The 27,390-nt window shown below is 53.7% G+C and overlaps 1 protein-coding gene across 5 annotated transcripts in view; it reads left to right on the top strand.

Moving 5' to 3' along the window:
* LOC128100403 (nuclear receptor subfamily 6 group A member 1) overlaps positions 1-27,390 on the top strand; it is a 257,953-nt gene that overhangs the window by 215,362 nt on the left and 15,201 nt on the right. For 2 of the 5 annotated variants that reach the window (XR_008214784.1, XM_052722537.1), the window contains exons 2-7: positions 6,037-6,153; positions 6,250-6,391; positions 8,503-9,131; positions 15,411-15,530; positions 17,145-17,292; positions 22,682-22,818. Coding sequence is in view for 4 of the 5 variants with exons in the window: in XM_052722537.1 (XP_052578497.1) it covers positions 6,052-6,153; positions 6,250-6,391; positions 8,503-9,131; positions 15,411-15,530; positions 17,145-17,292; positions 22,682-22,818 (1,278 nt within the window). In the remaining variant the exon portion in view is untranslated. Of the gene's footprint in view, positions 1-2,142; positions 2,443-6,036; positions 6,154-6,249; positions 6,392-8,502; positions 9,132-15,410; positions 15,531-17,144; positions 17,293-22,681; positions 24,759-27,390 lie in introns of those variants that run through there. The other 3 variants (XM_052722536.1, XM_052722535.1, XM_052722534.1) reach the window with 3 other exon arrangements.

The raw sequence follows: 27,390 nt of genomic DNA on the forward strand, positions 1-27,390 counted from the left end.
GGAGAGGGGCCAAATTGGAATAGAACCCAGAGTCAGATCTCAAGGACTTGCCAGGACACCACAGCTAAGCTGGCTGGTGATTTCCAAAGCACCATGGTGCTAAAAGACACCATTTACCCTGTTTAAGAAGGCAGGCTCCGGGGTTGGGGATTTAGCTCAGTGGTAGAGCACTTGGCTAGCAAGCGCAAGGCCCCGAGTTCGGTCCTTAGCCCTGAAATAAAATAAAATAAAGAAAAAGAAGGCAGGCTCTGCTGAGCGTAGTGGCCTTTAATCCCAGCACTCAAGAGACAAGGGAATCTGTGTGTCCCAAGCCAGTCTGGTCTATTTGGAGAATTCCAGCCAGCCAGGGCGACACAGTAAAATCTCTCAAAAATAATAAATATACAAAAATAAAAATATTTTTTAAAAAAGAGGGCAGACTTGGCACTTCTGAAGCCCTGGGTTTGAACTCCAGCACCACAGACACACTAGGAGATGTAGAACCTACTTCTTGAAGTCTCCCATCAAAAAGAGTTCAAAGAACCAGGATTTTGTTGTGACATGTTGATGAAATGATATTTTCTAGCGTATTTCTTTACTAAACTCAGAGGATAAGCAGCATGGATTCAAAATGAGAACATTTGCAGGAAAGTCAGAAAAGCAGAGTCAGGCATGGCAGCTTACACCTGTAATTCCTGCACTCAAGGCTGATGCAGGAGAATTGCCACCAGGAGATTAGCCTGGACTACAGAGAGGTAGCCTATCTCAAACAAAAATAAAGTAAATCAGAAAAACAAAATGTTTAAATGAAACAAAAATAATAAAATGAAACAGGGGACTGAGAAATAATAAAAATGAAACAAAAGGAGTCTGATTAAGTTCTAGCTCTATACAAGAAAAATGTAACTTTCTAGGTTAAAAAGGCAAGACTAAGGTCATGAATGTTGGGGGGTTGTATGTAATGGTATAGACATAATTAAAATGTACTTATTCAAATGTTCTAATGAACAGTAAAATCACTGCTGACCACACTTTTTTTTTTTTTAACTTGAAGCAGGGTGCAGTGGCACATGCTTATAAGCCCAGCACTCACAAGGGAGTGGCTGGAAAGTTAGAGACCAGCTTGAGCTACATAATGAGACACTGTCTCAAAGCAAAACAACAGCAAAGAACTAAATGGTAACATGAGGAAAAGACACTTTAGATTTCAAATCAAATTGGCTCAGTTATCTAGAAAAGCCCCTGTCATCCAGAGCGACATAAATGAGAAGTTTTGGGTGATTTGCCTCTTTCTTCAAGTGAAGTGGGAGTTCTCTCTCCCCACTTTGTGGCCCTGTGCCCTAAGACTCCTCAGAACAAATGGCTGCAAACCCTCTTGGGACAGACTCCCTGTTCTCCACCATGGCGTCCCCTAGTGCCTAAAACGGTGCTTGGCTCACAAAGCACACAGTCTATAGGAGATGAAGAAGAAATACACAGGGAGGTGTGGGGGAGAGGACCATGCAGGGCTCAGCAATCTGGACCCAGTAGGACCAGGCCAGGCCAGTACCTGTGTGGACTTGAAGGAAGTGGACAGGGACATCCAAGGCAAAGCAGGGAAGCCTGGCCTTCTAGATTAAAAGAAAAAAACAAAAACAAAAACAAAAAACCTCCTTCCCTACCCAGGCCTGGTACCCACATGGCCAACCTGGAGTCCCTGAAACCACACCCCTAGCCCAGCAGTCTTGGCACAGTATCAGTTTCCGCAGCTATCGATGGAACTATTTGCAGCTTCCAATACAGAGTGATATTCAAAGAAGCCATAATCAAAAGCCACATGAGCCCTACCTGACGGGGCTCCACTATGGCCATCCCTCCACACAGCCATTCTGACTCCACACTCAGATCTGGGACAAGCTGGACCACGCAGTCCAGGCCAAGACCCAGGGAGGAAGCCATTCAAGAGGAGAGACTTGCAGACTGGTGAGGGAGCAGCCCGTAAATCAGGTCCCACTCCCACCCAGTCGCTAACAAGCGGCTGCCTACCCGCCTACGTGGGGTCCCTGCCTCAGGCTTCCACAGCGGCCTGGACAACCAGCTGGCCAAGGCCTCCCCAGTCAGTGCCTTGGCCTCTGCCCCCGCCCAGGGCCCCCAGAAAGATAGGGGTATTTTTTTTTCTTTTAGGAGAGTGAAAAAAGATATAAACCTAAATGAAGAGAAACACCAACAAAGGAGAGAGGCCTGCAGAGTCACGTGGGGGCAGAGACCAATTGGGCCTCCGGTGCCCCCCCACCCACGCGGGGAGGAGGAGAGGACTATCCGACAGGGCCAGTTTGCAGTCTGCCCGCTACCCGCCTGCTGCTGAGTGAAGAAGTTCCTGAGAGTCCGCTAGCCACTGCCCTACCTGGGCCCTGGGAGCTTCCCCACCAGGACTCTGGTGCCCAGTGTCCATCCTCATCCGGCTGAGAGTTCTCCTTCCGCTCAGTAAGTGAGGGCCGGAGCCCAGGCCTCTAATGGCCAGCCTCCCTTCTCAGCACCTCACTCGGGCCTGGACTGGCCACTGCCTGTTCTGCAGAATGACCAACGCCCACTACTCTGGGCAGGGAAAAGGCCAGGGGTCTCCCCAGATCCATTTTCTCATTACAATATTCCTCATCTTTGCTAGGCTGTGTTAGGAGGAGCGAGGCCTATGGCGACAGACCTGGTGGGGTCTGAGGGTGGGCCGGTGGTTCTTAGAGATGTGTTCCTGTGGGTGTGGTGTTCTGTGACTGTTCTGAGGGTCTCTTGAGCTTATCTTCCGGTCTTGGAATCTTGCTGCCTGAGTGTCTGAGTTGCCTCTACGGAGGTATCTGAGACTCCCTATGTGTGTGTCTGTTCCTACTGTCAGTCCAGGCCAGTGTCTACTTTGCTTCCCTGGGTGGATGAAGGACTGTGAGTCACTGTAAGGATTTATGTGTGTAGGGGTGGGGGTGGGGGGTCAGTGGAGCCATGGCTTCCAACCTGGAGTAGTGAGCCCCGGGGGAAAGGGCTGAGATAGAGGCAAAAAGGTAGGGCTGCTTCTTGCCCATCCCCCGTCCCGCCAGGGATTTAGCCCAGAGGAGTGCCCACACTGTCCAAGAGGCCCCTAGTGGGCTCTATCCTAGAGATGCCTACTCAGGAGCCCAGCCCTCTCCTTCACTCCTCCACTGCCTACTGGCCTCTGTGCCTTGGTGCATTTGGGGCTTTTGTTTTGTTTGTGTTTGTGTGTTTGCCATTCTAGAAATGAACGCAGAGCCTCACACTGGGTGTGGTCTGCCACTGAACCCCATTTCCTCCCCAGTTTCACTTTCTGAGGGTTCCTGTCTGAAGGAGATTTGATCATAAGCCCGTATATCCCCTTTTGCTGGCTACAACACAGGCTCTAGGTTCTCGGGTGTGGGGATAGGGCCTGACAGCCTCGGTTCTCTCTCCTTCCAAGATTCATTCACACAGTTTCACCCAAGAGCCCTGGTCTGTGGGACCCAGTCTTTTCCGAGGAGGGAAGTGACTTGCCTGGACAGGACAGCAAAGTTGGTCAGATTCCGTGCCTCCCTCCACCGGGTGAACGACTTTGCTTTGCTGCACCGGGTCTTCAGCTTTGTTCAAGCACCCTAATCTAGCACCCACAGAAGCCTGAGCCACGGGGTGGGATCCACACAGAGTTTTGGGCCGGTGGGTCTCTGCCAAGGCATAACTTCTGTGCTTCCCCGCTGCGGCTTTCTGGCGTCCATGTCCAGCTCCCAGCACTGTCTTCCACCCTTGGTGGCCAAGCGGGCTGAGCTGGATTGATCAGGCCTCTTCAAAGCTCTCTCGGCCTCAGTTATTTCACTTGAAAAGCGGTGTGGTCTAGTGGACCTTTCCAGCCCAGAGCGACTGCTTTCCCATTTCCCTCGCGGACCGAGGCAGCCAGGAGCTACTACTCCCTCTATGCCCTAGCTAGAAGAGAGCTCACAGGGGCGTAGGGGTGCAGCTCTTTGGCTCTGCTTTTTGCCCTTGGAGCTCCGGCTGCTTACCAGACCTTGGGATGGCGCAAAGTGGGATGATCACGCTTCCCATTTCCATACGAGCATCCTGAGGGAGACTCGTGGAAATGGGGTTCGCCTCGAACTCTTACTGACCACACCATCGCATCATTTGTCCATCCTCAGCTACCCTCTGGGGGCACCTGACTTCGGATTAAGAAACAGAGCTGGAGCGGGTGCTTGCAGCCTGAGTAGGCAAATGTGGCAGTGTCAACTCGAAAGCTTACTTTCTACCTTGCCTTGTGCCTTACCCTCGTCCCTACGCTTGCCCTTAGCCACTTCCACACTGCAAAAACCAGCGTTCCTATCTTGGCCCTGGCCACCCCTAAACTGGACTGGCAAACGGGAGCTCGCCTTCTCCCTGCGCAGGCGGTGAACCGAAGCTTCCACACGCACCACACCTGACCGGATTCCAGGGTGCTCAGGGTCTCCAATTTTCTTAGAGCTCGCAGGCTTCGGAGGACCGAGCTGAGCTGGAGGGCCAGAAGGTGAGGGTGAAGGCCGAGCGGGGCTGTGGGGAGGGCAGGGCACAGGCCGGACTGTGGGGAGGACACGTCCCGCGCCTCCGCCCCCGGATACCGCACGCGCGCATATAGAGCGGCCGCCCCGGCCCCGCGCGGCGGGTTCGCGCAGCGCGCAGTGCGGTGGAGGGGCCCGGGTCCCAGGTGCGCCTTGAGCGGCCCCGCGAGCGGCGGGCGCGGGGAGGCGGGGGCAGAGCGGGCCTGTCTCCCCGCCCCCGGCCCAAGTGGTCGTCATCACGGGCGGGTGGCGCTGTGCCCGGGTGCGGCTTCATCGCGGGCGGCGGCGCGACCGAAAGGTGCGGGGCGCTGCTCGCGGGAGCGGCCTGGGTGGGCGCCACCGTCCGTCGTACCGCTCTCGCGTCCCGGGCCGCGGCTCTCGGGATCTGGACTCTCCGCCTGAGGTCTCCCGCAGCCTGCACCCCAGCCTCTGTAGTCTGCGCCTCTCCGCGAGGTCTCCGCCCCGCGCCCGTGACCCCATTGCGCCCTCCACACCTGCTCCCGGCCCGACGTCCCGGGCTCGCCGGTGGGTGCCGTCGCTGAGCGGCTTTGTCTGCGGACCCAGCGGCCCGGCGACAGGGTTCTCTGCCTCTCAGGGTCGGCCCCTATCCCTCCACGGGGCCACGCCTCGGAACTCGCTGCCCGCACCGCCGCCCGCTGCCCGCCGAGAGTCTGTCTCCCTGTCCCCGACCCTCTCGCTGGGCACCTCCGTCTCTCCAGGTTTTCCGTCCTTGTCTCTGTCACTCTTGCTGCCTCGGTCTCCCCGGGGATGTCTCTCGTTGCTCGGTGCCTCTCACTATGTCTGTCTCTGTGTCTCACGGGTTTTCTCGTTGGGCCTGCCACTCCGAACCTCTGGTCCCGTCTCTTTCGTTATCCGGCATGGGTCTTTCATCTATTTACTATCTATCATCTATATATCATTTATCTGTCACAGATTATCATCTGTCCATCATCTATTTCACCTATCATACCTATCATTATTTATCTATCATCTATCTACATAATCTATCATCTATCAGTATCCATCTATCTACCTACCTATCAACCAGCCATCTATGAATCTCTCCCAATGTCTCTAGCTCGGCATTTCTCTCTCCGTCGCCCAGGATCCCCCTCTCCGTTGAGCGGCACCGACTGGGGGGTTTCTGTAGACTTGTCTCTGCCTCAGGTCTCTGTCAGGCCCCCAGACCACTCCAGCTGCGCGCCCCCAATTCTCCCTGATTGCCTGGCGTCCGTCTTCTCTGCGCCCGAGCCTATCTGATTTTCTCAGAATCGGGGTTTTGTTCTCAGACAAACGAATCAGGATGGAAACGCATCGAATCCGAGGGTCCCGGATCGGGCGCGGCAGAGGCGGCGTGGAAGCAGCACTGGAGTGCGGCGGGTGGCTGAGCTGCGGCGCGGGGACGCGGCCCGCAAATCCCCTCACCCGGCCGGTGGTGTGGGCCGCTCCGGGCGCACAGACCAGGGCAGCCCCAGGCCAGTCGCTGTTGGCCCGCGCTGACCCGCTCCTCCTTCCACAGGCGGACGCCGCGGGCATGGACTATTCGTATGACGAGGACCTGGACGAGCTGTGTCCGGTGTGTGGTGACAAGGTGTCGGGCTACCACTACGGGCTGCTCACGTGCGAGAGCTGCAAGGTGAGCTGGAGCAGGGAAGGGCTAGGCTGCGGGTGGCAGGGGTGCGGGCAGCGAACGAGGGTCGAACCTGGCCTTCACTCCCTTCCAATTGCACAGGGCTTCTTCAAGCGCACAGTCCAGAACAACAAGCATTACACGTGCACCGAGAGTCAGAGCTGCAAAATCGACAAGACGCAGCGTAAGCGCTGTCCCTTCTGCCGCTTCCAGAAGTGTCTGACGGTGGGCATGCGTCTGGAAGGTGCGCGTCCTGCACGGCCCGGGACCCCTGATTGCTGGCCGCCCCAGGGAGCCGCGGGCGGGCCTGGGAGAGGGGCTGAGGGGAAAGCGGCGGCGCAGTTTCTGGATCCAGGTGATTGGCCCCTCGGCTTGACGTTGGGGCCTCAGCTCTGCGGGAAGAGAAGCAACTAGTGAGGCAAGCGCCACAAGAGGCCTTGCAAGCAGGGCCTGCCTGGGCTCAGTTCCAAAACATCAAAAGTGAGACTTCTGTACGGTGGACCATGCCTACAATCCCAGGACTCAGAAGACTGAGGCAGGGTGATTACCAGTCATGGACTGCACACTGAGACCCAGTACTCCCTCCACCGAGGGGGTGAGCCTTTCTCCAGGACAGAGCAGAGTCCCAGTAGACCCACTTTGTGAGGAGCTATCCCTATAGATCCCTACACCAGCCCAAACCAAAGCTCTCAATAACTTGACCATGTTCACATCTCAGCTTCTTTACTTGTAGGCTGAGGACACTGAGCAAACACCCTAATCTCTCTGAGCTGCAGATGCCCCCATCTGAATAATGGGGTAAAAAGTAATACTTGCCCTGTGTGATGGGAGAACTGGAGGTTTACAGAAAGCCAGAGTTGCCTTCTGTAAGGGCAAATACTCAGCAGAACAGCTATAATTGTCATTATTATCACACTTTCTGGTGCTATGTGTCCATCACTGTCCACCCTGTGCATCTGTCTATCTGTCCAGGCATCTAAGTTTTGCAGGAATTGAGATTCCTTCCCATGCATTCTTAGCTCAGCCCTGAGAAGCTTGGGGTGAGGGGAACAGTGGCCTATCATTGCCTCTTCCATACCTCTGTTCTGGTCCAGAGAGGACAGCAAGGGTCCATCAAGAGAGACTCAGACTCAGAGAGTGGACAGTCATAGCTTCTACCCCGCTGGCCCCAGTCGGGCTGAGCGCCCAGCCAGCAGCTGTTGGCCAAAGTTTTTGCAGAGAAGGCCTCAAAGTCTGGGAGAGCTGTGGACATATCCTGCTACCTAGAGAAGGACTCGTATTGAAGGAGGTACCCTGTCCTGTGCCTGGGGCCCTCATGCCTAGCTCCAGGTCCTGAGTGGGCAGAGAGCTAGCTATTGTGGGTGGCAGAAGCCTCTGGGGCAGCCTGAGGGAGCAAAGCAGGCTGGCCACCTCCCAGCAGCAAGATCTGTGTCGGGCAGGCTCCCAAGCCCTGAGTTCTGTGAAACACCACCCCTCTCTCCAGCTCTTTCCCTTTCCTCGGAGCTTGGGTGGGGTCCTGTCTGAGCAGGGTTTGGAGCCACACTCGAGCTGCAGAGATGCACCTGTTAAGTCTGGCTGGTGACACATTCTTGGCCAGAAGAAAAACATCTGGTCAGCAAAATAGGTCCCTTCCTCCAGCACTAAACCAGGCTCCACAGTAGAAGGCAGTGGGGGAAGCCCCGGGCATCTTGGAACAGGAGAATCAAGAAGGCTGCAGCAAGTAGCTGCCCCACTGTGAGCAGAGCAGACCAGGGCTCTTTTTCTTTCACCATTTCCCTGTCAGGCCCTAGGCTGGGCACCTGAACTCAGAGCTGAGCCCTGGGTGCCTTCGGTCTGAGGTATACTAAAGGGCAGGACAGGAGATTCTGCCTGGGGGAATCCTTGGACTTCCTGGAGGTGGCAACATTGAGATTGGGTTATGCTATGAGAAAGAATATATGAGAGAAAGGAAAGGGTTCCAGGCAGAGGGAATAAATAATCGAGGGCAAGGTGGCTGAGGAAATGTGTTAAGTGGAGGAAGAAAAAGAGGGTAAGAAGGGAGGAGGGGAAGATGATGGGTCACTAGAAGGTGGAGGAAGGCCTGAGTGCCAAGCTGAGGCTGGTGCTCTCAGCTGTGGGCAGAAGAGGCCGTTGAGTGGAGGTGAAGGAATGGTGTGTGTGTGTGTGTGTGTGTGTGTGTGTGTGTGTGTGTGTGAGAGAGAGAGAGAGAGAGAGAGAGAGAGAGAGACAGACAGACAGACAGACAGACAGACAGACAGAGACAGAGAGAGACAGAGACATAGACATATCCTTTTGGGAAAGATCTGTGAGAGGTAGGTGGAGAGGTGGAACCTGACTGACTGCTCCTGCCCACAGCTGTGCGAGCTGATCGAATGAGGGGCGGCCGGAACAAGTTTGGGCCCATGTACAAGAGAGACCGGGCCTTGAAGCAACAGAAGAAAGCACAGATTCGGGCCAATGGCTTCAAGCTGGAGACTGGACCCCCAATGGGGGTGCCCCCACCGCCCCCTCCCCCACCGGACTACATGCTAACCCCTAGCCTGCATGCACCTGAGCCCAAGGCCCTGGTCTCTGGCCCATCTACTGGTCCGCTGGGTGACTTTGGAGGCCCAGCTCTGCCCATGGCTGTGCCTGGTACCCATGGGCCTCTGGCTGGCTACCTCTATCCTGCCTTCTCCAACCGCACCATTAAGTCTGAGTACCCAGAGCCCTATGCCAGCCCCCCTCAGCAGCCAGGGCCACCCTACAGCTACCCAGAGCCCTTCTCAGGAGGCCCCAGTGTACCAGAGCTCATACTGCAGCTGCTGCAGCTAGAGCCAGAGGAGGACCAGGTCCGTGCCCGCATAGTGGGCTGCCTACAGGAGCCAGCCAAGAGCCGCTCTGACCAGCCAGCACCCTTCAGCCTCCTCTGCAGGATGGCTGACCAGACCTTCATCTCCATTGTTGACTGGGCACGAAGGTGCATGGTGTTCAAGGAACTGGAGGTAGGTACCGCCTCACAGCCGCGGCCCCCTGACTCTAGCCACTCCTCTCGGCTGCCCAGCATCACCCTTTGGATGAGCAGTCCTGCCCAGTGGCTCAGGCAATGTCTGGGGAGGGACCACTGCAGGAGTCATTGCGGCTTCCTGGTGCCCGCTGTCCCTTCCCATCTCGCTCCCTGTCTCTCTTAGCCCCTGTCTCCTGTGTCCCCTCCCTGGTTTGTGGCCTCTCAGTACCTCCATGTTCCCCCAGGCTTTGCTTCTATCCCAGTTGGGGTTTCTACAGGCAGCTCCCTCTTCCTTTGACACCCCGAGCTCCCTCAAAATACTTGTCTCGTCCTCCAAATCACCAGCCTATGTCAGAAGTAGGTCCAGCTATCCTCTCCTCTCATTCAGGAAGGACACCAATCCCCGCTGTCCTCAACTGTCATAGATGGGGCTCTGAGTCTATGACTTTGTTTGTGGACCTGATTCCTACCTAGCTAAAGTGAGCTCACTGCCCCTGTGATGTGATGTGATGTGATGTGTGTGTGTGTGTGTGTGTGTGTGTGTGTGTGTGTGTGTGTGTGCAGAATAACTAGATAGAAAGTCCTGTCTTTGAATTAGCCCCATGCAACTGCCTTCCCCTATCTTGTGCTCCCCTCTCTCTCTTTTTTTTTTTTTTAACCAGAGTTAATGCACATGAAACTAAAGAAAGTAGAAACACAGGAGGAGGAACTGAGGTTAGTCATAGGAAGAACTTTCTAGTCATTTCATCTATTAGTGTGAAGGCCCTAAGGCCTGACAGCTGACTCTCTAGTACCCTACCTAACTCCTTATGTACACCACCCCCAAGACTCCAGAATCTTGACCAAGACTCATTGCTGCTTGGCATGGGTACAACTCAAGTCTGATCCTCCTAGGTCAAGCCCCCCTGGTTGTTCTGAGGCTAGCTATAAACAGCAGGGCCACTGCCCTCCCTGCTGGAGCCACTGCAGCCTTGAGTGACTGTCAGTGCTGACGCCACTCTGCCTGGGCTTCCTCTGGGCATGTGGCCAGATGGGCTGGGGGCACTGCCTGCCTGGCTGGCTGGCATGGAAGGGAATGAGGTGCAGCATGAGCATCCTGAGCCCTATAGGGCACTCCAACGTTTATTTAACCCAGAGGACTCTGGGAGTTCTGAACTGATGACCACGGCTCTCATAACCACTGTGGAGGGCCTGCCATGGCCAAGGACATGCCATGTCTCTGTCTTGGGTGACTTCTCTCACTGGCCCTTCTAGGCCAACTGATGTAGGAGATGGACATAGGTCAGATAGTGGGCCCTCCCCCTGCCTTGTACTCATGGCTGAGTGCTCTGGAAGATGACCACCCCCAAGACACTGCAGACATCCCCTGCACAGAGAATAGGAGGAGCTGAGCATTCCCAGCTTTCCAGGACCCTGGATCCAGGGGCAGGGCACTTCCTCTGGCTGCCTTCCTGGGGGGGGGGGGGGTCGGGTCACACAGGATGGGAAGGGCTTTTGTCCCAGCGTTGCTGAGTGTTTTTTCCTGCTTTTGGCTTCTCTGTGGCCCGAACCTTCCTGCTTCCCCTTCCCAGAACCTGTGAAGGAGCCCAGGAATCCTAGCCACAGTCAGCACTGCTTGTGAGGAGGCTTGCAGAGAAAAAAGCCTAAACCAGCCCTTGCAGCCCCTCTTGATCCATGGTCCCCCAGACGGGGGGTGGCGGGGGGGGGGGGTCCGTCTGTGTCACAGAGCCCAGGCATGCAAGTCAGAAAAGCTGAGGCTGCCCAGCTCATGAGCTGGTTCTTACCATGCCACATTAGCCCACTGATCCAGGTACACCTTTAGGTGATGGGAGAGGGACTCTATGGCTCTGAGATTGGGCAGCCCTTGAGATGGGCACTGGAGACATTAGAGTGAACTGGACCCAGGAAGCTTCAGGGAAGGCTAGAGGACATATGTGGACTGTCAGTGAATAGATCCCTGGGTTTTGGAGAAATAGAGGACCCAGTGGGAAAGCACTGCTGTATCTGAGAGAGTCAAAGATTTCCAGAGGTGTCAGAGACAGGTTGTGGCATCCAGCCTGTGGGACTTAGCAAGTAACTCTGCTCTTCTGGCCTGTTTTCTCATTTGTAAGGTAGGAAGGGCTTAATTAATATTTTTTTAGAGGCTTGTGAAGGCTGGGTGAGCTAGAACAGGTGAAGAATTGGACATGTGGCTCAGTCCACGGGAAATCCCGTCAGTGGAGGTGGCCCCTCCCTCTGGTCTGCCCCTTTTGTAGCATGAAGAAGAATCTACACTCGCCAGGTGGTGGTGGCACACACCTTTAATCCCAGCACTCGGGAGGCAGAGGCAGGCGGATTTCTGTGAGTTCGAGACCAGCCTGGGCTACAGAGTGAATTCTAGGAAAGGCACAAAGCTACACAGAGAAACCCTGTCTCGAAAAACAAAAAAACAAAAACAAAAAAATTTACTCTCACAGGCCTTTCTGGAAGAACACAGGGAAAGGCACACAAGGCCCACACACCCCTGAGCTCTGTAAAATGGGACCCACTTTGCCCCTGGTAGTATACCAACTTCTTGCCTGAAGGGTGGTAGACTCGCCTTCACCAGGTGCTCTACATGGTCACCATGAAGGACAGGCTGGTGGCAGGATTGGAGTCCATCTTGACATCTGTCCCCTCAGTGTTCCACTCTGCTTCCCCCCCACCTCAGCGCCCCATTGGCAGCAGATAATTGCTTAGATAGATGGTTTATTGAGACACAGTAAGTCTGTCAGAACTGGGTTGATAAACAACTGCTCAACCAGGAGTGTGCCAGGACCAGCCATGGCGTGTCAGACCCTGAAGAATTACTGAGCTTGTTGGCCTTGGCTGCCAGAGTGATCAGACCCCAGGGCTCCAGAGAGGCCTGTTTAGGGAGAGGTCAGTGCAGAGCCATCAATACCCTTCCTGGAGGCAGACTGCAGTGTCAGGGCTCCAAGATTTGTGGTGGGCCATAAGAGGGTCCAACAGACAGGCTGGACTTCCCAGGAACCCCAAACCAGGACTGCAAATGACTTTGTCCCCAAGGTGGCAAGAGGAAGGTGGAAACTAGCTCTTTGGGCTGAGAGACACTCTTACACACTGTTGCTCTGTGTGTGTGTGTGTGTGTGTGTGTGTGTGTTGGGTGTGTGTTGGGTGTCCATATGTCCATCTCCCCACCCACAGGAAGGGGTGGGCATGGGCATGGCAGGAAAATTTGCTTGGCCAAGGAGAAGATGGAACCCAGGATGTTCTTTAGAACCTTTGTGACTGATCCAGATTTTCTCTATGCAGAAAAGGGAGTGTGCCCTCTCCCATCACAGATCAGGAAATTAGAGTTGAGAGAAATGCTTGGACAGGTGAAGGACTGGAGGAGTGCTCAGTATAGCCCCATATCGCAGCCCAGGGCTGATCAGCCTCATGCTGGGCCACCCAGCCCCAGGTCTGAGGTCTGGGTAGAGTCTGCGCCAGGGCTGGGCACCCAGGTCACTGTGACCCTCTGCCTTCTGCCAAGGCTCAGTGTGCTTATCTCCTAATGTTCCTCTTTATCATTTCTCCTGCTCCGCTTCTTCCTTCCATCTGGGCACAAGGGTATCTGCTCCTATGGCTGAGATGCGGGTGGAGCATGCCCAGCCCTGCCAGGGCTCCTTCTGGATCACCCATATGGGCCTGTTTTTACTTTGCTGCCACTGTGACTACCATGTGGGCTTCTTCCACCCAGGCATCCAGTAGTTCTCAGGGGCTCTTAAGATCTTCCAAGATCCACCTGCCTGGGGTCACCTACTTGGTCCTGTCTGATTATCTATACCATGAGTATCTGTCACCTGGGAAGGGATGAGGGATTCTGGAACTGGTGTTTCTGGGGTTTTGCCTTTCCCTGGAAAAGGTGATAGGAGATGAAGGCCTCCCTGGTGCCCACCATCTCTCCTGAGGATGTGAGGAGAGATAGGGAACAGCCTGAAGTCAGAGGCTGGGTCTTTGTTCTGACACTGATGGGACCCAGCACAAACAATGGCCTGGTCTCTGACCCAGAGAGGAGATGAGTAAGGATTGATTGGCAGAAGCAGGTCCCTCCTACTCTCCTGCCCTGTGTATTGAGGCAGGGGTGGGCTGACAGGGTCCTGAGGAGTCTGCATGACTGTTCGGCTGCTCTTTCTTTTTGACCCTCTCTTAGTTAGCGTTACTATTGCTGTGGTGAAGCACCGTGACCAAAAGCAATTTAGGGGGGAAAGGGTTAATTTGGCTCACATATCCTGAGTCACAGTCCTCCCAGGGAAGCCAAGGCAGGAGTTCGAATGGGGCAGGAACCTGGAAGCAGGAGCTGATGCAGAGGCTGTGGAGAAGTGCTGGCTTGTTCATCATGGCCTGCTTGGCCTGTTTTCTTATAAAATCCAGGACCACCAGCTTACAATGGTGGTGAGTTCCCCCACCACATCAATTACTAATTAAGAAAATGTCCAGGCTGGAGAGATTGCTCAGAGGTTAAGAGCACTGACTGCTCTTCCAGAGGTCCTAAGTTCAATTCCCAGCAACCACATGGTGGCTCACAACCATCTGTAACTTGATCTGGTGCCCTCTTCTGGCCTGCAGTCATACATGCTGTATACATAATAAATGAATCTAAAAAAAAAAAAAGAAAAGAAAAGAAAAGAAAAAAAAAGAAAAGAAAATGTCCCACAGACCTGCCTACAGCCCAATCTTTATGGAGGCATTTCCCCAGTTGAGGCTCCCTCTTCTCAGATGACTGTGTCAAGTTGACATGAAACTAGCCAGCACATCTGCTTTCTCCTTTCTCCTCATCTGCCTGAGGATACCCCAGAGAAGAGGGGAAGGCTGCTATCCTGGAGGACAGGGCTAGTTCTTATGTCTAGTCATCTTTCCTTGGGTCTGGTTTGAGGGACATGAATGTTCTATGGAGCATATGCACCTTCATCAACCTCTCGCTGATGCCTGAGGGGCCAACAGTGATATGCAGGACACCAGTCCTGCTCTCTCACACTCCAAAGCACCAGGGAAGGCAGGCATGGATTGGTGCCATCCCAGTTCCAAAGCGTAGAGAGAAAGAGGGCTTGAGAAAGGCTTCATGGAGGAGTAACCAGTCTACAGGAGACTCTGAAGCCCCGGGTGAACAGGGCAACAAGGGACAAGTTGTTTTCTAGACCTAGTGGTAAAGAGAAGGAACTTGGGACCACATTCAGCTGTGCAACCTTAGGTAGCTCGCCTGAGTTCAATGCTCAATTTCTTCTCTCTGTAAAATGAGTGATGACTGTCAATAGGCTTGACAAGCCACACAGCAAAGGCTGCTTGAGGTCAAGGTTTGTATTACTGCAAGGCATGGCCCAGGGAGGGCTGGGAGGATCTAGCCAACCTGAATCCCATTCCTGGAAAACTCACATAGTAGAAGAAGAAAACCAACAGCCACAAGTTGTCTTCTGACTTCTACATGAACACTGTTGCACACACACACACACACACACACACACACACACACACACACACACACCCACTCACTCCCACACACATACAAATAAATAAATGTAAAAGGATTATTTTAAAAAGAAAGGCTTAGGCTGGGTGGGGGAAAGGAGGTGAGTGGGAGTGGGGATGGGGAGGTAAGGGTAGGGAGATTGAGTACAGGTGGTGAATAGGGGGTGATGGCATGTCCCTTGCTGCCACTTCCCACAGTTCTAAACAGAACTTGCCCTTGTCGGGAGCATCTGCCCTTTCCATGGAAGGATGCAGTGGCCCCCAGAGTTGGGGGTCACTCAACAGCAACTGTTCTCTCCTGGGCACCAAGGCCCAATACACCCTGATGATTAGGATCCACCAGGGTCATTGTTCTGTTATTGCTGCAAACAGCTGAGGTGTCCACGAGCCAGGTAGCTCTTCTTCCTTCCCCAGGAGCCTAGGCACCCTAGCCCCTTCTAGGGTAGCTGTGGCCACAGGTCCTCCACAGGCCAAAAGTGTAGGGGCTGGTCTTCACAGCATTGGAGCTTAATCTCTGAAATTTACTAGGTGTGTGATATGTGACTACCCATCTACAAGCACTTTAGTGAACACTGAACAGGTCAGAATATGAAGGTTGAAAAGGGCTCTGGGATGTGTGTAAAGTCACACACCTTGTGAAAGACCGAGTTGGGGCCTGAAAGAGGCCCTTATTGGGCCCCCATAAAGTAAATAGGTGGGCAGATGGGACCCATATGAGACTTTGAGTAGAGAATTGGGGGTAAGGGTCTCAAGGACAGTCCCAGCTGGATCTCTGCATGGTTCTTTCCTGCAGGTGGCTGACCAGATGACACTGCTGCAGAATTGCTGGAGTGAGCTGTTGGTGTTGGACCACATCTACCGCCAGGTCCAGTACGGCAAGGAGGACAGCATCTTGCTGGTCACTGGGCAGGAGGTGACTGAGCTGTTCAATCCCTAGTCCTGTATGCTCCCAGACTTCTCCAGGCTGTCTCTGGGCACCCTAAAGTCCAAATTCAGGGACATGCACTAGCCAGGCTTCTCTGTGTTCTGGGGTCTTTTGAGAAGCCAGAGTGTGGGATGGCCAGGGGATGTCATGACAGCGAGATTGGCTCTCCCCAAAACAAGGCAACATTGGTCAGCTGGTGCTGAGGTGATGGGTGGCAGTCTGCACTGTTATACGTGTGGGAGCAGTGGGATCAAGGACTCTGAGAAGGGGTTCAGAGTACTGCCAAGAGCCTGTGGGGTGGGAAGTGTCAGAGATGAGGTTGCAGCCATTGCTAGGGGCTGGTGAGCAGGCAAGACCCTGTAGGGTCTCCATCCTCATAAATGATGAACGAATGAGCAAATAACAAATGAATAAATGAAAGAGTGGGCAAAAGGCCCAGAGAGCTCAGAGCCAGAATCTGGCCCTTTGAGCAGAAGATATAACATGGCAGAGGTGGAAAGCCATGGAGAAGGCCTGAACCCCCGACAGGAGGGACATTAGGGTTGCCAGTGGGTGTAGGTGAAGGAGCCCAAAGTGCTGGGTCTGGAGACATCTTTAAAGAGGACAACCCACAAATGGGAGAGGAGGTACAGGGAAAGGTGTGGGAGAAAGAAAACTCCCAGAGACAGGTGTATGGCCCCCAGGAGAGGGGACACAGGCTGAATAGTGGGCACAGTGGATACTGTCCTGAAATGCAGACTGGGGCCCTACTTCCTTACCCCTGCTCCCCAGGACCTGTGTCCTCACCCCCCATGTTTCAGGCTGTTGAAAGCAGGAATGGGGATACTAGTCCCCAGGGGTGACTCTGGGCCGCAGGAATGCAAATACAGGATCTGGATATGAGTGAGGACACATGGGCTGCAGGAACGTCCTGAGTGTACCCACACACTTATGTTTAATTGTGTGACTCTGCACATACAGAGATGTGTGGGTGTCCATAGCTTCCTACCACTGTGTAAGCATGAGTACATATGCAGGTGTATTTGATGGTTGTGAGTGGCCATTGAAGGGCAGGAGTGGGTGTAGTTGTGCAGACATGAGTACCATAGTTTCGGCAAACAGTGAGTGTGTGTGTGTGTGTGTGTGTGTGTGTGTGTGTGTGTGTGTGTGTGTGGAGAGAGAGAGAGAGAGGAGAGAGAGAGAGAGAGGGCGAGAGAGAGAGAGAGAGAGAGAGAGAGAGAGAGAGAGAGAGAGAGAGCGAGCTAGGTGGTGTTGGACCTTTACCTAAGCTCAGGCAGAACCACCCTGCTGCCCCTTCCCCTGCCCCAGAGAAGGGCACTTGTCACAGTTAGCTGTGCAAGAACAGTTCATACTACTGGGCTGGTCGCAGCCCTTTGTAAATGGGTATCCTTCAGCTCCCTAGTGTTCCTGCTGTCTGGTGCCTGCCCCACTGCCACTAAAGAAGAGGTCAGCCTTGGGTGCTCAGCTTGGGCCAACAGGTGGAGTAAAGCTGGCAAAATGGCCCTCAGCATGGTGGACCTGAGGCTCAGGCCCATGCCCCTGATCAGAGCTTTCTGCCCCATCCCTCTGCCCACCTCCTTGACCCGCCCTCTGCCGGTACAGGTGGAGCTGAGCACAGTGGCGGTGCAGGCTGGCTCCCTGCTTCACAGTCTGGTGCTGCGGGCGCAGGAGTTGGTGCTGCAGCTGCATGCACTGCAGTTGGACCGCCAGGAGTTCGTCTGTCTCAAGTTCCTCATCCTCTTCAGCCTCGGTGAGTGTCCTCTGGAGGCTCTGCAGCACAGCATGGCAAAGACATTGGGGACTCTACTGTGGTCAGGAAGCCCAAGGGACAAGGACCCTCCTTTAATGAGTGGTACAAGGGCCTGGCTGCTTCTGGAGGGGGGTTAGGGGTAGGAGGGCTTAGTTTCTCAGTGTAAGGTCCCAAGGGCTGAGATGTTGTCTAGCGTTTGTCTTTCATGGTGTGAGAACCTTTCTGCTCTGTGTGCCTAGCACACTTAAATGCCTGCTGTATTTAGGACTCTCTCCCCTGGCTCCCATCCTGGGGTCCCTACTTTCCCTAACTCCATGAACTACTGGACCCCAAGTTCTGATTCAAACCCCCTTCACATTTACATTCATTCATTCTCCAGATACCTGTTGAACTTCTGCCTGGTGCCAGGGGCTAGGGGCTACATAGCAAATGGGAAAGACCCCAACTGCTGCTCTCAGAACCAGCTCTGAGAAACAGCAAGTGTCTTATAAAGGATGGAATGTGTAGCAGCAAGATCCAACAAGTATGTGGATATGCCTCAGAGAACCTGAGTTCTGGATGGAAAGCCTGGAAGAGAGTCTTAGCGGATGAGTTGGGAGGAGGATTCTGCAGCAGGGAAGCAGCTGTGGGAGCGAGGCTGGACAGAATGGAGATGTGTCCTTGTGGCAGTTTGGCAATGATGCCTCCTGGGGAGTAGGAAGTGTTTGGAAGCAGAGAGAAGGGAACTTATAAGGAAGCCCAGTGCTCAGGCAGAGTTGGGCTACTTGTCATGAGCATGTGGCTAGGGATAGGGGGCTGGGACTCTTGGCCTGGCTAGGGCTCCACAGAGTGTTAGAAAATGACTATCATGAACCTGCTACCTTGGAGTGTAGCAGAGCCTTAGGGGCCCTGGCCAGGCTTGGGAGGATGGTGCTGGGAAGAGAGGAGTTGTCAGCACCAATCAGAGCTTCATCCATATATAGTGTTCCCTTAAGGGAGAGCCCTTTTTCATACAACCAAACTACTAGGTCCAGTGTGACTTTGGCCTCCCTTGAGGTAAGATCAGGCTCCTCTTCCCAGCCATGTAAGCTTAGTGGTGCCTTGGCTTGGGAGGGCTCAACCCTCCCCCATAAGCTAACTTCATCTCCAGTAACCTGGAGAGATCAGGGCTACAGTGGGGAGGGTGGGAAGAGCCTGGATTCTAATCTCTTTGGCTTTTGCAATTGAGCAAGTCACTCACTCTCTGAGCCTCTATTTCCCCATGTGTGAAATGACAGCTGTAAGTGTCCTTGACATGCTGCAAGGATATAATGAGACAATTCTACCACAGTCTTGGCCCTTGGAAGTGTGTGCTGATGGTTTTATTAATCATCCTTACTAAGTCCATAAACAAATGAGCCAGAGAGCAAAGGCTACAGGCCCACTCTTTATTACATGCTTTGTGTCTGGCTCAGGACTATTGTCTCTGGACACAGGAACTCAGATCTGGCCATGGTGGCTGAGTTCTCAGTTTAGTGGGTCTGAAATTGGGTAAGGATGGGGGTGTCAGGGGCACAGGAGGCAGTGATCCTTGGACCTCAACTTACTGGGGCCTAGAATTAGGGGACAGTGACAGGGGCACACTGGGTACATGGTCCTTGGAAAGAGACTCCGTGTTGGGAGAGGAGGCAAGCAGTTCAGTATGATCAGAGTCAGGGCAACTCTCCTTGGTCTGGATGCAGGATAAGGTGGATGCATCTGAGCTGGACCTTGCAGTGTGAATAGAAATGTTCTGGTGAAACAAACAGAAGGAATGGCCTGTTGGAAGTTATGGGGAGAGGAAGGGGTAGCGATGAGGCCATAAGGTGGATAGGGACTGAACTGTGTATGGCCATGGCTATTAGGTACCTTGAACCTTCCTCTGGGATGGCTGCTGCTCTGGAAACAACACACCTCACATCTGCATATCACCATATAAGGCCCTTCCAGCAGCAGCCTGGGGTCAGATGGTGGGCAGATAATCTAGAGCCCTGCAGCAGGCAACACCTGTACCTGGGTGATGGTGTGTGACCCTCTGAATCTTAAATACAGGACTCCATCAGAGCTGAGCTTTCAGGAAGACTGGAACTCAAAGCAGGACTGGCCACTTGTCCACAGACTTCCAGTCAGCCTGCTTGTGGCCTCAGCATCACCACACGGGGTTGGGCGGCCTCAACCCCAGGCGGTGACTGTCACCCACTCACCCACCCCTGTCCCCCCCCTACACGCCTCCTTCTCGCCTGTCTCTGCAGAAGGGTGCCATTTGGTGTCTAAATAGCATCTCGGGCAGCTCAGAGGCAGGTAAGGAGGCTTAATTAAAATTAGTGCCTCTCTCCTGGCAATCGCAGTGTTTATGAAGATGGGCCCGGCCGGCATTGTTCTGCCGAGGACTTAATCGAAGCTTAATGGATTGACCTAACATTCGATTTCCTGATTCCCATTGAGGCGCACGGCAGCATTCCCTTAAGCGTTTGCAATTTACCCACTGCTCCAAGCCAACAAAAGACGGACTGAATAGCAGTGCCACTCGAGGGGCCATTGTGCGCGGGGGCGCCTGCCTGAGTCACTGCTATTGGGACAACATTCTTTATGCCTCACTGGAATGAAAGGATTATTCAAATATTCAATTAAACCGTGAAAAGGGGGCTTTTCTGAGATCCTGGGGGCCCCCAGCTCATGGAGCTAGCGGCTGCTCCCAGGGTGGGGTGCCATCTCCCACCCACCTCCGCCTCCAGGGATGCAGACTGCAGTCTCAAGCCCCAGGCTGGAACTCAGTGAGGATCCTGGTCCTGACCTGTCCCATCTTATAGAAGATAGGAAACTGAGGTTCAGAGGGGGCCTCTGGTTGCAGAGATGGGGTGTGAACCCCTGACACATGAAGAGAGAATCTCCAGGTTATGGGACTGCTATTCCTGGGCCTGAGGGACAGGGGTACCACACTCAGTGGGATGTGACCATATTCCTATCTCTTTGCAACAAGCTGGGGACAGGAGGATGTGGGGAAGTGGTTTCTAGGTGAGGCAGAAGTTAGGTCTTAATTTGTGGGAACTGAGGGACCAGAGGCCTTCTGGGAGAAGGGCTGTCCCTGATAGCTGTCCTTGTCCTGCACCCTCCCCCTTCTACTCCACTGAGTAGAGCATCCTGAGTCCCTGATGCTTGTTGCTGAGAACAGTAAATCCTGGTAAAGCCAAGAAGGCCCTGGTGCCCCCATCCCTTCCTACCCCGCCATCTGAGCAGCATGCTGGCCCATCCTCCTCCACCTCAGCTCTTTCCTTGAGATAGATCCCATCTTTCTCCTATTATGAACCTCAGACTAGCCCAGGGACAGTATGGAGGTGATGGCAGATGGTATGTGCCGTGATTGGGATGGGAAAGGGATTGGGGCAAGGGCAGATGGGATCAGTAAGCATCTCTTGCTTCCAGACCAGCTTGGTGGAATGACTTCCTATGATCACCTTTAAATGGACCTGAAGCTGGCCAGGCTAGGAAGCCGGGTTGCTATGTACAGTTGGGTAGGTTTCACTGTACAGGGGCGCTGAAGCAGGGAAGGACTGGACTTGGATCTAGGTGTATCTCTCGAGACAAAGGGAGCTTTTTCCTAAAATGCATAAAGATGTCTCGTGAGCTGGTGGCTATCCCAGAGAGGCAAGGAAGAAAATGACCCTGGCTCACTTATTGGAGGGTGATGGGAGCCAGGGTGGAGGCCAGCAGCTGCCAAACCCTGCCATACGACTCAGGCCCAGCTCCGGTTTCCCTAAATCCATCTTTGGATAACACAGGCCCCAGCGGGTGTGCTGGGGGCGGCTGAGGATCAGGGTTGCCAGGCACCTCAGCTTTCCTGGCACAGTGGGTGTTAAGAGGGATTAGAGGGCCAAGAGCACATGCTGGCCGAACTCCCCCACAGTAGAAAGACTGGGATGCCCCAAGGGAGCAAAGCAGATGAGTGACCCATCTTCTGACCCTCTGGAAGGCACAGTTCAGGGAGGCCAGGATAGGCTGAGGGTTGGGGGCTGATGTTAAACTCCTAGGCAGGGCATGAGCTGATACAGGCTATGACAGGGGCTTGAGTGACAAGGAAAGGGCCCAAGCATCCCATTTCCAGCTCTTCTCTGAGTAAGGTTACCTTTATGCAGAACAGGCAGACGCTCTTCCATATGGCAGCTACGCCTAACCAACTCCAAAGACCTCTTTGTGTCTAGCCTAGGACTAAGGCCCAAGGATGCATGGATCACACATCAGCCCAGCCACATTTGGTCCACACTGAGCCACCTGCTCCTCCCTCTCCCTCTCGTAGTGAGCTGGCCCTCCATGTTTAACTGCAGCTTCATGGTCACCATTGTTCACACAGCATGTCTGTGTGGGGAGGGCTAGTGAGCTTGTCTGCCTGCCTGCCTGTCTTCCTCCCACTTTTTTTTCATTTTTTGAGAGCATAGAGGAGAGAACCAGGGCCTATGTGTGCCAGGCCAATGGTCTACTCTAAGCCACACTTCAGTGACATTTAAATTTATGTAAATGGCTTTGCCTTGCAAACTTCAGCTCTTCTGTTACCTCTCACCTCCCACTCTACCCCACTTTTCAACATGGCTCTATGTGCTCTAGTTCTGTCCATTCTACAACTCCCCAGATGTAACTGGCACACAGCCACCCAGGCCCCTCTTCCTTACCATGAACAGTGCTGCACAGAAGCTGACCCCGTAGCCCCAGGACTTAATTTATGGAGCCTCTTTCCAGGGCATGTCCAGAGTACTCACGGGCCTGACACCCAAGACAGGTCCTTTGGATAGTGATGGTGATGCCTGGGGGTCAGGGGATGGCCACAGGAAGGCTTTGGCGTGTTTTCCCATGAATTAGTACCTGACATCTTTGAAGGGACCTGTGGATCCCATTTTATAGGTGAGAAAAACCTAGCAATGCACCTGCTGCTGTTGCTAATGATCTTGGTGATTGTCAAGTATCATAGTGACAGCAGCAGTGATGACTGTGCTCGTGATATGGTCTGGTGGTTGGTGATGGTGGTGGAAAACTGGTGATAAAACAGGGAGGCAGGGAAAGCAGGTGGATCTCTGTGAGTTCAAGGCCAGCCTGGTCGACATAATGAGTTCCAGGACAGCCAGGGAGACATAGTGAGACCCTTTCTCAAAAAGAAGGAGAACAAAAAAGTCAGAGACAGCACAGGGACAAGCCCGGGGACACTAACCGAAGTGATGTCAGTGGTGGTGCGGTGGCCACAGAGTGGAGATGAGGAGGTTGCCATTGAAAGGTTCATGGCAGTCTCTGCACCCATGAGTTTGGTATCCCCTGGGAATGTGGTGTTGGTAATACTGGTGACAGTGTCAGCCTAACTTTAGTGGTGGCACAGTGACTGGAGGGTGATGGACTGCTCCCGTTGCAGATGTGAAGTTTCTGAACAACCACAGCCTGGTGAAGGATGCCCAGGAGAAAGCCAACGCTGCCCTGCTGGATTACACCTTGTGTCACTACCCGCACTGTGGGGACAAATTCCAGCAGTTGCTGTTGTTCCTGGTGGAGGTGAGGGCACTGAGCATGCAGGCCAAGGAGTACCTGTACCACAAACATCTGGGCAACGAGATGCCCCGCAACAACCTTCTCATTGAGATGCTGCAGGCCAAGCAGACTTGAGCCTGGGCACTTGGCAGCAGGCAGCAGGTGGGGATGCCTCTGCCACCAAATGACTCATTGCATTAGGTGATCTGGGAGCCCTGTCCCTAGGCCCCTGCCCCTGAGCTCTGGAGCTGTGTGTTTTGGATGGCGGACAAAGATGGGCAGGGACTGCCTGGGGCAGGTTGCCTTCACCAGCCACTGGCACATGTCTGCCACTTGGAGTGCCCCGAGGAAGTGGCTTCTAACCACTCCTTCCTCCATCTGCCCCCAGCTTCTTTCCTGGCATCTGAGGTACAGGTCCTGGGAGGAGGTTTGGGATTCCCTGGATATCTCTTGGGTCAGAGGTCATCCTTTCCCTCTCTCCTGTAATCGGAGGCAGGGGAAGGTCTACAGGCATCAATGAGGGCAGAGGAGTGGTCTCCAGACTCCCCTGAAGAAGGGAAGGAAGTCCACTGTTGTAAACCAAGTCTGCTAAATTGGGTAGGGCTTGTTGTCCCTAAAGGACACTGGGAGACTGGGTAGGGCAAAAAGTCCCCTCTCCAGCCCTCCACCTCCGATCCATTACCTGAAAAAAATTTTGTTGTAATCATCTTTGAGCCACCTAGGGAGGAGGAGCCTGGTGTAGTCAACATTGCCACCCTGGCCCTGTCCACTACTAGCTGGCTGGGCTGGTACTTTTCTGCAAGGTTGTAGTCACCAGGATTTTTTGCTTTTCCTTTCCCTAGACAGTCCTTGGAAGGTGTGTGAGAGAGAAACAGTAGATAGATTGAGGACTGAGCTGGGAAATGGGGATTGCCACCAAAGTTTTTCTTCCTGATATCTCATTCCAAGAGTCAGGGTGGCACTGGGTCATGTTTATGTACCCCACCTCACTCCAGAGAAGATCTGATGCTTGCCCTCTGCCCCCTCCTTTTACTAGGTTAACAGCAGGAGGCCTGCAGAGACCTAGAGTCCCTGCAGGGGGGGGGGGATACTGGGGAGCCTAGGAGGACTCGGGGGTCTCTAGGTGGGGACAGTGCTGAGGAGTCTCCCTCTCTCATGGCTCCATCCTTTCGGGTCCCTTGCCACAACTCTTGAAGCTGGCCAAGTTCCTTGGCCTCTACTTTGCATCCTGAAAGTCACTCTGTAGGGCCAGGCACTGCGGGGAGAGGCCTACGCTATCCTCTGTCCAGACTGGGCATCCATTGTCCTTCCTGCTTTCATGTCAGACTTACAGCTTATGCTAAGCCTGCCTTCCACCATCCTGCCTCAGACCCCCCACCTCTGCCCCTGAAATGTGTACCCCTGCCAAGGCCAAGACCTAATGCCCCGAAACAAGAAGTGCCCTTACAAAACCCCTTCACCCTTGCAGCCCTGAAATAAATTTTCCAATTAGTTTCCAGTAGCATTTGTGAATTTGCATTCTGAAGCAAGGTGTAGTCCCTGGGGCAGGTTCTGGGAGGTGGTGATGGTCTGCCCGCCGTCAAAATGGTGTTCAGCTCAAACTTCTGGGGAGGGGTTTTTGAAATGGCTTAGAAAGTAAAGGTGCTTGGCAGGCCAAATGACCTGAGTTCAGTCTCCGGAATACACATAGACAGACAAGGAGAGAACTGACTCCCATAAGTTGTCCTCTGGCCTGTGTGCATGTATGTTAACACACACACACACACACACACACACACACACACAGAGTTAAGACTTGCCCAAGATCAAGCCAGTCAATGGTCCAACATGGATGGGGGATGAACTCACAAACCCTCCACTCCTGGCTGTCAACGGTTTCCCCCCCTTCCTGGGGGGAAGGAGAGTCAGATTTCTTCAGGGTGTGACTCCTAGGAGGCTACCATACTCCAGTGCTCTAGTGGAGGGCCCTGCGTCCGTACACATACAGGCTTCACTAAGTGGACTCAGTGAGTTATAAAAATTAAGACGGAGCTGGGAGGGGAATGTGGAGGGAGCCCTAGGAACCGGGCAGTGGGAGGTGGATATGATCTAAATATATTGAATACATATATGAATACATACATACTATACTCATTGAAATTTTTTTTAAATGAGGTGGAAGATAGGTTGGAGAGCCCAGGATGTAGAGAGAGCAGGCTCTCCTGGGCTTTGGGCCTCAGCCTGCACCTAGGACCCCAGGGTACACAAGGCTTGGAAGATGCTGTGACTCTCTGGGGTCTCAACTCAGCTCCACCCTGCCATGCCGGTTCTGCCCCCATATTGAAAGAGCACTCATTCCACGTATTCACATATGCCCTCCCCAAGTTCCCTGTCCTTGCAGTAACTCCATCGGGGTGTAATTCTGGAGAGCTCTTCTCCAACAGTGTGGGGAACCAGATTCCAGCCTGGGTTCTCTCTTTCTTCTCTGCCCGGTCCCCACCCTTGCTGATGAGTCCTCGCCCTCCCATCCCACTAGGTGGCAGCAGTGAGCTTGGCCAACACCTGCGTCGTCAGTCAGTTTCCCCTCATTCACACAACTTAGGAGCCCAGTCATTGCGCAGACTTCCACTTTCCCACCCACTGTAACCAACTGGATTAATCTAGGACCACACTTGGTCCACCCAGGGTCTCCGAAACAACTAGAAAAATGTACCTCCTCTAGAGGGAGGCGGCAGAAAAGATGTTCCTCTCCTGCTTCGTGCCTGTCCCAGGGCAGTGTCCAGGCTTAAAGAAGACTTTCTTAATCAGATTATAGAATGTGATCCCTTGTGTAATTGAGTCAGAGATAAGAAAGTCATTGGTTTGACTCACACGAGAAGGCTTCATGGCCGAAGGGTCATTCAAATTGGGTTTTGAAGGATGTCTAGGAATTCACCAGCTTGATAGAAACAAGGGCAGTCCAGGCAGAAAGAACAGCCTGACAATTAAAGGAAGAAGGAGATGCCAGCTGACTCTGTTTGGCTGGAACGTAGAGGGTGTGGGGGAGGAAGAGAGGTGCAGGACGAAGGGACTGGAAAGGACCCTTTAGTTCTGTCCCCTGATCCCCAAATCTTTATGATTGGAACAAGGGCCTGCTGCAAGGAAAGTAGTTCATAGTGCATGGAAATGTGGATTGTTTTATGCCACCTTGGACCCAGTCCCTTCTACCTCCTTGCATGCCCCTCCCCACTTAGCCACAGGCAGTGGGTTCTGCCAGGGCTGAGCATGCATTCTGCTGATACTTAGCAGGGCCCCTGCTCCAGAAAAAGTGGCCATCTGGCTCAGCCTTTCATCCTCCTGGGCTTCTGCCTGTCTTCCCAGTGAATGGCAGGGACTCTGCTGTCTTCTCTCTTGTGAGTCCCTGGCCTCTCACCCAGAGCCTTCAATGCCTTGAACACAAGTTCCTCTGTGCCTACAGCCCTACATGTCTCTGGTCACAACTGACATTCCTTGGGCATGTCAGGGACATGGACATGCAGGGTGAATGGCATGCCCCAAACTAGTATAGGACTGTATCACAGGTCTTCTGAGAGACCCTGCTGTTCCTTATTCTGCAAATGACAGACAGGGCTTCAAGATCTTCCACATCCTAGGTCCCCAGAAAGAAATGCCTGGACACCTGGAGTTTTGTAGGTGAGCCAATGTTCCTCAGAAGCTGTGTCCCGGGTGCAAACCACATAGGGTTCAGAGAGGAGGCCACCAAGGCCCCTGGCATTGTCTATGCCTCACTGGCTCTTGAGGGTTTCTCACTCACCCTTCCCTCTCCCTTGCCCCATGCACACCCCCACCCAGCTCTGTAGCCCCAGGGAGGCAGGCTGGATGGTGTTGGCGACCGTTGAGCACAAAGCCCCAGTCTGGGCCCTTTGTTTTCTGGCCCCTTTCTTGTGCCTCCCCAACACCAGGCCTGATGTTGACCCCAACACATCTCTGCTTCCCCTGACCCTGAAACCCAGCCTACTCTAAAAGAGATAAGGACCTGGCTGGTGGCTTCACAGTGGTAGGTGCTCTGGCTTGCTTCTTTTTTGACTTCCAGGTAGGCTCCTCCTCAGCAAGACAGTCATTTACCCACTCACAAGGGGATCGCAGCTACCTGGGAGCAGTGGTGCCTGGCACCTCCAGGAAACACTACCTAGGTGTTTGGGGCCCACACCCACTGCCTATGCACTTAGGCTGCCAGCAGAGAGGCCTCGGGCTTGTGTCTGCAGTTAGGATGAAGGCAGTCTTCAGGCAAAGTGAGGACATATAGCCCAGGTCAGGGACAATGCAGATGAGCAACACGCCAACTGCTGGGCAGAGAAGGTGACTCAGGCAGGGGCTGAAAGTACTTGCCACAAACCCTGCCGACTTGGGCTCTATGCCCAGAGCCTGCATGGTGACCTCCACACACACACACCCGGGCATATGCACATGCAAAATAAATGTTTTTTAAAGTGTTGACTAGAACTACCAAGCCTGGTGACAAGGCAGAGTCCCAAAGCCAAACTGGCAGCTTCTCTGGCTCCTCTTCCTCCCAGACAGCCCTGCGCCTCTACCCCTACCACTCCAGGAGGACCCCCAGGCAGCACAGTCAGGAAGCTT

Source organism: Peromyscus californicus, unplaced genomic scaffold, assembly GCF_007827085.1.
Source record: "Peromyscus californicus insignis strain IS unplaced genomic scaffold, ASM782708v3 Scaffold_7__1_contigs__length_154581171, whole genome shotgun sequence".
Taxonomy (NCBI): domain Eukaryota; kingdom Metazoa; phylum Chordata; class Mammalia; order Rodentia; family Cricetidae; genus Peromyscus; species Peromyscus californicus.